The following is a 9,457-nucleotide window of genomic DNA, read 5'->3' on the forward strand; positions in this document are numbered from 1 at the left end:
GACCACAGTAGCTATTAGCGCTCCAGTTGGGTGACTGGCCAGGAAACATACAACCTCTGAAAGGCCAACAAGAGATAAAGGCCTGGTTTCCTCAGGGGACCTGTCCCGCTCTTGCCATTACTGTCAGTTCACATTTGTGCTTTTGCAATGCCTCATTTACTGTATGAACTCAATTTAAATATGCAATGACAAATGAGCTACAAATTTGAAAATATTCTGGATGTGTTTTTCAGCTGTTAAATTTGGCCCAGCTTTGCAGCGTGGATGAGAGACAGAAAATCAGCCAGATAATGCTCTTACCTACAACTGATAATCTCTATAGAATAGAAACAGAGAGCGGATCTTCAAGGCCATAGTGACATATCACGAGCGCAGAAGGATAAGCTGAATTAAGCAGAAAAACTGAGGTAAAGAGGAGGGAAGTGCAGCAGTAATACTTTGAATCCTGCAGACAGATACTGATGTCTCATGCTTGTTATATCTCGTCAGTATCTATTGTATTTGTACGTTGCTTTTATCTGTCTGCTTCAATTACACTCAGCCTGGCATGATCTAATCATTACCATAATCACATTTTAAAGGGACATGGAGGAAAGACAGTGTTCGTTTGTTTGACCGATGGGAACGGAGGAGATTTAGACAATGGGGAATGTAGTTCTTCAGGTCCTTGTTTTCATCCATACTGGAAATATAATAACATGGAACAATACAGCACATTCACCACTTTACTAGACTACATATTATAAAATGATGTGTGTAATAAAGAAAACAATATCAGCGATAAACAGGAAACTGTACTAAACAGTATTAATGAAACAACCAACATCATTTTTTAGGTCAGCTGACAATTTTCAACACATTTTTGTGAACAGAAGACTGCAGAATCCAGTTTCTAAAATATGATCCCCAAAGATACAGGGGAGTTTTTATTTATGGGGTTAATATTTATGGTGGAATAGGCAGCTTCCTATTCCGTTTGGGGGCACCTCAGCGTCCTCTTGATCACCCAAATCCATTATAATTTTGTTTTCCTGTTTAAAGTCCCTATACTGCAGGCATAATGTCACATCGAGAGACACCAAAGAGCTATTAAAGTATGTGATAATGAGCAATGTCTCATTAGTGGAGGCAAAAAACACTGGATTTATCACAGTCAGTTCAGTAATGTCAAAGGTGGTGTAGCACCTCTCCGAACAACACCTTCTACACAAATTTGACCTGTACAGGGTTTTTAAAAATGATTCTTTGCTGATCTGAGATTCTCAGATCTAAAAACACAAGACAGACACTTTGGGAAAACTTTGATCAGCTCATTTATGTTTGGATTTGCTGGCCAGTGCCTGCAGGTTAGCCGGACCACCCCACACTGTACCAAATACATCCTTCTCAGTCCTCAGAGCCTCTGACAGAGGGAGCTCTCTCCCCGACAACACTACCTTCTTCACAGCCTGGATCACTGGGGCAGGCCCTTTTGTATAGTGACTGAGCCAGTTTTCAGCCTGCTGTAGGAGAGTCCCTGCGTCTTCCTCTACCTGAGGGACCTCCATGACTCCATCTGCCAGTCCAATCTGTAGCCCAAAATCAGGGTCTACTTTTAGAGCGCCGCCGAGCAACTTGAGTGAATTCTGGCTTCCGATAATGCGGACAAGTCGTGCGGCACCGCCCCAGCCTGGAACCAGACCCATGTGTTTGTGGACAAACTGGATCACGCTGCCAGAGGCCATTAATCTACAAGAGACAAATGAGCAATTTTATATGACTGTGCAAAAAAGAACCTGAGGTTCATCAAAAAGAAAAGTATTTCTCGCTTACATCTGCTTATATAAAAACATTACCTGAAATCGCAGGCAGTGGTAAGTTCTGCGCCTCCTCCCAGCGCTCTCCCCTCCACCAGAGCAACAGAGATCAAAGGCAGCCTGCGCTCAGAACACAATTCTGTCAGGATGTAATGCACATTACATAACAGCACAACTCCAACTTCTTTTAGCTCTTTTGATGCTGTTGCAGTCTGCGTAGACATTTAGTAGAGTATTGCGAGGGGAAAATGAGAGCTCTTACCTTAGTAGTCTTGTGAGAGCATTCTGCATGAACATACACATCTTCATCCCATCCTACAAGGCAAAATAAACATCATTTAGAGACCAACAGGCGTTAAAGTCCCAAGAATATGCATTAAAAAAAATCAAATCAAGCAGACGAAGCAAAGATACAGGTAGGCAGAAATGTTTGACTGTCCTGTCCTACCTGTGGATTAGATATTGCTCTGACAGCGTTGAGGTCCGACCCAGAGCAGAAAGTTCCAGCAGCACCCTGGACAATGAGGCCTTTGCCTTCTGTCCAGTTCTCCAGTTGGCTCACCTTCTCCTCCAGATCTACCATCATACTGCCTGGGAGGAAGGCAGGACTCTGTCTTATCGCACACTTAACACACTGATTATGCACAAATTCATTTCATCCTGACAGTATCAATTCCACACTAATTCATTTCAAAATGATTAGCGTTTAGAGTCACCTTACCGGAGAAGGCATTCATGCGGGAGGGGTTGTTGACGGTCAGTACAGCGATGCCAGACTCCTGTTTGAGCAGATCGATGGAGCCTCCAGCAAAGGCCTGCAGCTTCTCTCTAATCTCCTCCGGGTTGAAGTCATGGATGCTGGAGTAAACACAGCCACTGCTCTGTCTCTGCAGCAGCCTTAGAGGAACAATATTTATAAGATTCTTAAAATCCAATCAATCACATTCAACCAACACACAAATCTGGCTCTCACAGAGGTTTAGAAAGATTTAGATTTATATACAATATTAACGTATTGATGGTTGGTTTTTGTAGAAGTGTGTTAATTGATATATCAGTACCAATCAAACCGAATGTGCATATGTGTAACTGTAGTATAAAGAAATAGTATGCTGAATGGGAATCGGACTATTCTTGCTCAGGAATGAAAGCTAACGCTTGCACTCACAAACAGGAGGATGAATGCATTTAATACACTCCCTTACCTCTCTTTAGACGTTATTATTACATATTAACATTTTATAAATGTGAGCACCTGAGAAAAGTGTTTGCTAGATTTGTCTGTGTTTGCGATTTGTGAGCAATTATATGGGTCCAACTGCATAGACTTGATGTTCCTTTATTTATGACTTTATTTACCGTCACCAGCATAGTGATGAATAAATAATGCTGGCTTGGCTCCTTTACCTGGCCCAGGCTCCACCATTACCACTGCCCCTCAGGAGATGTCGTCTCAGTGCACAGAGAACCATCCTGATGCAGCACAGAGATAAAAGAAAATGGGAGAGTTTACTTTCATCGGGGGAAATAACAGTACCTGAGAAACAGCATTTTATATTAAAAAAAAACATTTCCATCAAGATACCCTGCTGATGCAGAAAAATACAATAGCTATTGCTTATTAGCATGTTGTAAAATTAAATTTAACAGAGTTTAACAAGTTCATTCCTCTAACTTTTGACAAAAGGAACTAACAGCAGAAATTAACTCACAAATGGTCCTGATGGTGGTTAATCTGTGGGCCTTTTTGACAGTGGACATGTTGACTTGTCATAGTGGGAAAAATACAGGTGTTCCTAATAACATTTATGATGGCTCCATTATATTCACATGTCCAATAAGCCATGACAGTGAGTCAGCGTGCACAATACCACAACCCTGAAACTGAAGCAGCTAAATGGAATTCAGCCATCATTCATTTTACTATTTATACCTATGTTTCTCCTAAAATGAAGTGTCAAGATATCTTCTGTGAAAAAGGCCTATTAAGATACAAAGTGTGTACTCTACTGGCAGTGCTACTGAGATGTATTTGATCGCTCACAAAAGCTATTTAGTAGGATGAACTACAACTACCATGTTTTTCTTAAGTTCCTACTATTACTATGGGCCCACTACAGCAAGCGCTCATGTAGCTTATAATTTTTATGAAAGGGATTGATATTAAAGACCTTACACACTCATAGTCAACCCACACAGATGCTTTCATTCATACTGTCTAATAAGCAAACTGAACTTGATTGACAGCCCCCCTCAATCCCCTGTTAGATGTGTTGCACCAGTTAGGACAATTTAGACTGTACATAGAGTTTGTGACACCATGTAATTCCCAGCATATTCAACCTGGCTACAGGTCTAATTTGTCAGGGCAATTAAAAACACCTGTGTGGGTGTTTTTAATGATGCCCAGACACAGTGAGAGCTGGGCTTCTCAACAGCTGCTGAAGGAGGACGTTTAAAAACATTTAAACTGGGAAAAGCACATAAAAACACTTCAAGAGATCCAGTATGTGCTTAGTGTGTGAGTACTGTATTAGTGGCAGTAAACATAAATCTGCCATAGCTGACATTAAGAAATTTAACTTACATTCACACTCAAATATGTCGTTTTTTACTGGCAAAACAGAAGCACTTGAATAGGTTGCTAATGTCATCAAACAGGATGTGAGATTAGCTCTGTAACAGCACTGCTACACGTTAATTTTTTTTTTATGTAAATCATACAGAATTCGTTTAATGTTTACTTTCCTGACTGATTCATGTTAAAACCTGGTCTTGCCTTTCATAAAGCACAAATGCATCAAAGTTTTGAATGATTTAAAAAACTTTTAAAAGGTCCCTTTCTAACTGTGGGACGTACACATACATACGAGCTGCAGACAAATTAATATATTTCTTTAATCTACCACAAATACAAAACATTTAACGACAAAAACGCAAACACCAACCTTGTGAGTCGAGTGGTGTTCCTCTAAAATTCTTCCCTCTGGAAACAAGAGCGCTTCGAAAACAGTGGCAGCACACACAAATGTAGTTCTTCATTCTGTCCACGAGGGGGCGGAATAATACTGCCACGCTGGGATTAATTTGTACACTGTCACCTCTTGCAAAGAGGGACAAAAATGTGTAATTGTTATATTGGGCTACATACATTTTACACAGCACCCTAAAGCCATAACATGTTGAACATGAACTGTGGTGCACTGTAAGTCATTATAGGCCTATGTGCACTGCACAGAGAGATCTGCTCTTTGTCTGTCATAACTCTGTAAACACAGCATACTGAAGAACTGGTGCTTCAGACATGTCCTTATTTGACAAGGGGCTTCAAATAACACTCACAAGTTATAGTACAGTGCTGGCCCAGGCAGCCAACAGTTATATTAACATGGCCTATGAAGGTGAAACAGCAAAAAAAAAAAAAGTATTTTTCTTTTGGTGTAATTTAAGCTGTGTAATGCCAATGTGTTCGACACCAATGAGCAGACTGATTCTAAAAGGCAATATTGCTGTGGATACTTCCAAGTCTAACACCATGTCAGCGTCTTGTCAAACAACAGCCCACTCTGAGATTTGGTTTCATGTCTTGCCAAGTCAAACATTTAAAACTGTGTACATCTTCAGATGAAAGTGATAATAATCATTCAGTGGTATTAAACAAGAGGGTTTAGAATAATGGATGACGTTAAGATTAGGGTTATTTTCTCCTGTGCTGGAACAGTGCAAACATGTGGTGATAAGACAAAAGAAAAAAGCATTCTTAGAAGATGTCTTCCCAGTTTGAGGAATAGTCCACTCCTCCTAGAAACATGTAATATCATACCAACAGGGACCACCACCTTTCCGAGGGGCAGTAAAAAGTGTGAAATGCTCTGGGATCATAGTACTGTGCAAACACAGTCATAAACTGCTGCTGACCTGTTGGCACACTATTTAGATAATTTGTCTAAGCTGAGTAATACTGAGGTCCATGGATTCGTACAACTTTAAGTGTGTGTAGGAGACAGATGGAAGGTCAAAGGAGAGTTGAATGTTATGTTCAGACAGTGAGACAGACAGGCATAAAACAAACAAACAGGAAAGAAAAGTTTATACAAAGACCAAGAGATGGTGCAGGGAAAAAAGAGAGAAATGTGCCAAAAGCAGAGGGGGGTTACTAGGACTTTCTGTCCTGTGGTCTACTGGGAGCATAAATCCTTCACTTCTATCCACAGCAGTGAACATCTCTGTGAAAACAAACTGAGAAAACCAGTAATACCTTTCTGCTTCACTTGGATTACTGAGGATTCCAGAGACATGTTGAATCAAAGGTCTGACACCAATTTCAGGGTTGCAAAAGTGAGCATGTGAGCACATTTGAAGAGGAATTGGCAAAACATTGTGGCTGCTCACGTACCAATAACCATCACTGATCTAACATCTGCATTAAGTTTATCTTGGAAGCATATGGTTTCACAATAATATTCAAAGGAATCCCCCCAATTTTCTGCACATGCCCTTTGAAGTACAATTATATACTCAGATAAGCTATTTAAGACACAGTAACACTATTGTATCAGATTTGATCAGATATGTGTGTAGATAATGATCAATAAAATGTATTTTTCCATAAATAAGTGCCTTTTTCAGACTCCTCCATGACTGTACCACAAATGCAAAAGGTCATCAGCAAGGATACAGTGCACTGCATCCAAGACTGCCATAGAGCCAGCTCTGTTTTAAAGTCCACACCTCTCCGATCTATTTAAAAGTGGGGAAGGAATTCAAAAAGGTCGGTGGGACTCTTCCCAGACAAGCATTCCAGACACGCTGACTCTCCATGCTCTGTACAGTACATCCAGCTAGGTCAGCTAGCCTGCAACCTGTTTCTAAATATCACTCTGTGAAGTGCAGCACCTGGGGAAGGACATGGCTTAATTTAATTTGCATACATAGTGGACAAGTCACCCACAAGTGAGTGCAAATGATTGTCAATTTTGACCTCTGTGTATGTGTGATGGGCTGGCAGCTTGTCCAGAGTGTTCCTCCTCCCTCATGAATGTTCATTCTAAATCCATTTTATAACTGTGCCTGTCCACTTCCATTCATCATCTGCTCAGCCCCTTCAGTCATTTTGAATAAATTCAGCCCTGCTGTTTCATGATCCATCCGGATATTAGTGATGCAGCCGCAGACTCCAGCTGATAATGGAAGCCTGTCTGAAATTACTACCTGGCTAATGGGAGAGAGAGAGAAAGACAAAGAAATGCGTGCTCATTGTACTCATATTTCTCTGGTCACATGCACAAATATTGTTGCATGTATGTATGTATGTATGTATGTATGTCTGTCTGTGTGTGTGTGTGTGTGTGTGTGTGTGTGTATGTGGCCTCTAATGTGATGCATCAACGTACTGATCGATATGCAGCTGTCTGAGGCTCCACAGGAAGTCAGGGAATGCGCTGCAGTCAGCAAGCCTCTATACCAACTGACCAAGATAAGAAAACACATGCACACACACGCACACACACACACACACAGACACAGATCAGATAAGTGCCAGTAAAGGTCTATTTCAGGGCAGGAAGAATGGCAGGTTGGCAGGTGCCAGAGGCTCTCAGGGGCCTGAAGGTTTCCTGTGTGGAGTGCAGGGTGGTCAGTGGAGCTGGAGGGCAGAGAGCCAGGAGACACCGGCGGGCCAACAAACACTTTTCCACAGCAGCAGCTACTAGGATGTGTCTGCAGCAAGACACACCAATTCACACCATTAAATGTCAAAATAATATGTACTATATATTTGAAACTTTCGCTCAATTGTGCAAACATAAACATCAACTACAAATAGTATTTACTCAAAATCGCCATAAATTACCTTAATCTCTATTGGGAAAGAAGAAAATATTCTCTTTATTGTTGTTGTTAAACAGGGAAATGCAAAGATGTCTACCAGCCAATCAGGTTTTACCATATGGTCTAGCTTCACAATGTTTTTAGCAAAAGCACAGGGAATGCCACTGGCCAAAATTAAACCTGGACACTGGTTAACACCACTGCTAGTTATAATTCCTATGCCGTATAGTGAGTGAAAATTGTATCTCAGTTCAGTAATACAGCAGCCATCAGGCTCCAAGAGCTGGAAACTGCAGTAAGGACCTGTTCTGGTCTTGACAGATCAAATCAGATCAAATAGTGTGCTTGGCCAGTGGATGCTGTGTGTCTTTGTTTGGATAAGGAAATTTACTCTGATTAGTTCCTTGACTGAAGGGGTGTTAAGCAAATCACCCACTATAGTGTAGCAGGACTGAAATCCTGAGCATATACAGCAATGTACACAGCGCAGTTGAATGACACATGGCTGACAATCACTGTCATTAACATCACAGTAATGACATGCCCATAATCACATAATTGCTACATCTAGACTTTATGTCAATGTTGCACAACTGTCTGTAGCCACATGCAACTGCAATCATTTTAAGTTCCCTTTCACTCAAAAAAATGTGTTTGCTTATTGTCAATTTACTTGAATGTTTGACCTTCACTGTGCGGACATGCCAGAAGGATGTTTTCATATTCATCTGCTGAAAGGGGACATTTTCTCTGAGCTCACCTTGAACCTGTCTCGCAGGCAGTTGTAGTCCAATGTGCAGCTTACATAAGTGTGATGTGGAAACATGAATCCTCCAGTGCACATACACTGAAACGGAGAAAGGAATGTATCTAGTATCCAGTAGTTTAACTTTTGAGAGGAAACACATGTGCATATTCATAAATCCTGGATTTTTCAATGAGGGAAAAGGAGCAGATGTCATTTTAAGAATTTCTAACTAGATTATTAAACTTTTTTGTGGGAACACTATAGTAGTCACAGATTATGATTCAAAGGGGAGTATTTTTATATGTCTTAAAATATGTCCGGTGGAGACCATATCTAGAAATAGTTGCTGTTTCTACATTTGATGACAATTATTTGATAAGAAACTGCAGTCACTTTGTGTTTGCATGATAAAACACAGATGGTTCCATAAATTCTTTTCAGTATCATTGTGTTTTAAGCAGCAGTGGAATCAAAACAGTTAGTGCTGCTTATGGTTTCAGCATCTGGAAACCTCCAGACTTGAGTGCAGGCCAGCACTGGGAATCTACACTCCTGCCTAAACTCGACACAGGAAAACAGGGTGAGACAGCCAACATAGCACTAGGCTGGGCATCAGGAAAGGATGACAATATTTATATCATCGCCAGGGTAGGATTTCTGGCACCATAACATTGTCGCACCTGTTATTTCAGTCAGCCTCGGGTGCCAGGTTTCAGGGTGAGGGGTTAGGTGTCCGTCGCTGTCAGGGCCAAGGGTGTGTATGGTTGTGTGTAGTGCGCGGGCGTGTGTCTCATTTTAAGTGAATGGCCATGTACATGTATCTGTGTATGAAAACTGATTCATTTTACAGACAGTGCACTTAAATTATGAAATAACACAGGTGTTTTTATGTCCAGACAGACAAACAGGCACAAGAAGTAAGACGGTGAGTCTAGCTCATCACAACAAAACAAAATCACACACATCTGGAAAGGAATGCATAAAACATTCAAAAAAAGCACACAAACACACACTACCATAATGATGGACTGTTCCTCTGCTGCCGTCACGTAGCTCTGCAGTCATCCCTCAGAGGAAGAGATCA

The 9,457-nt window shown here is 41.0% G+C and overlaps 1 protein-coding gene across 3 annotated transcripts; it reads right to left on the reverse strand.

Annotated features, from left to right (window-relative positions):
* Positions 1–889: 889 nt before the first annotated feature.
* echdc1 (enoyl CoA hydratase domain containing 1) lies at positions 890–4,785 on the reverse strand. Of its 3 annotated transcripts, none has more exons than XM_044360390.1 (7): positions 4,745–4,785; positions 3,204–3,269; positions 2,518–2,693; positions 2,245–2,387; positions 2,059–2,111; positions 1,836–1,916; positions 890–1,728 (listed from the first exon to the last, which is right to left on the reverse strand). In XM_044360390.1, the coding sequence occupies exons 2-7, from the start codon at positions 3,266–3,268 to the stop codon at positions 1,311–1,313; spliced, it is 936 nt and encodes a 311-aa protein (XP_044216325.1). In that variant the 5' UTR covers position 3,269; positions 4,745–4,785; the 3' UTR covers positions 890–1,310. The 3 variants fall into 3 exon arrangements, with proteins under 3 accessions (XP_044216325.1, XP_044216324.1, XP_044216326.1); XM_044360389.1 differs by lacking the exon at positions 4,745–4,785 and adding an exon at positions 4,384–4,665; XM_044360391.1 differs by lacking the exons at positions 3,204–3,269; positions 4,745–4,785 and having other exon boundaries at positions 2,245–2,383; positions 2,518–2,603.
* Between the last annotated feature and the right edge of the window lie 4,672 nt (positions 4,786–9,457).

The sequence above is a fragment of the Thunnus albacares genome, chromosome 8 (assembly GCF_914725855.1).
Source record: "Thunnus albacares chromosome 8, fThuAlb1.1, whole genome shotgun sequence".
Taxonomy (NCBI): Eukaryota; Metazoa; Chordata; class Actinopteri; order Scombriformes; family Scombridae; genus Thunnus; species Thunnus albacares.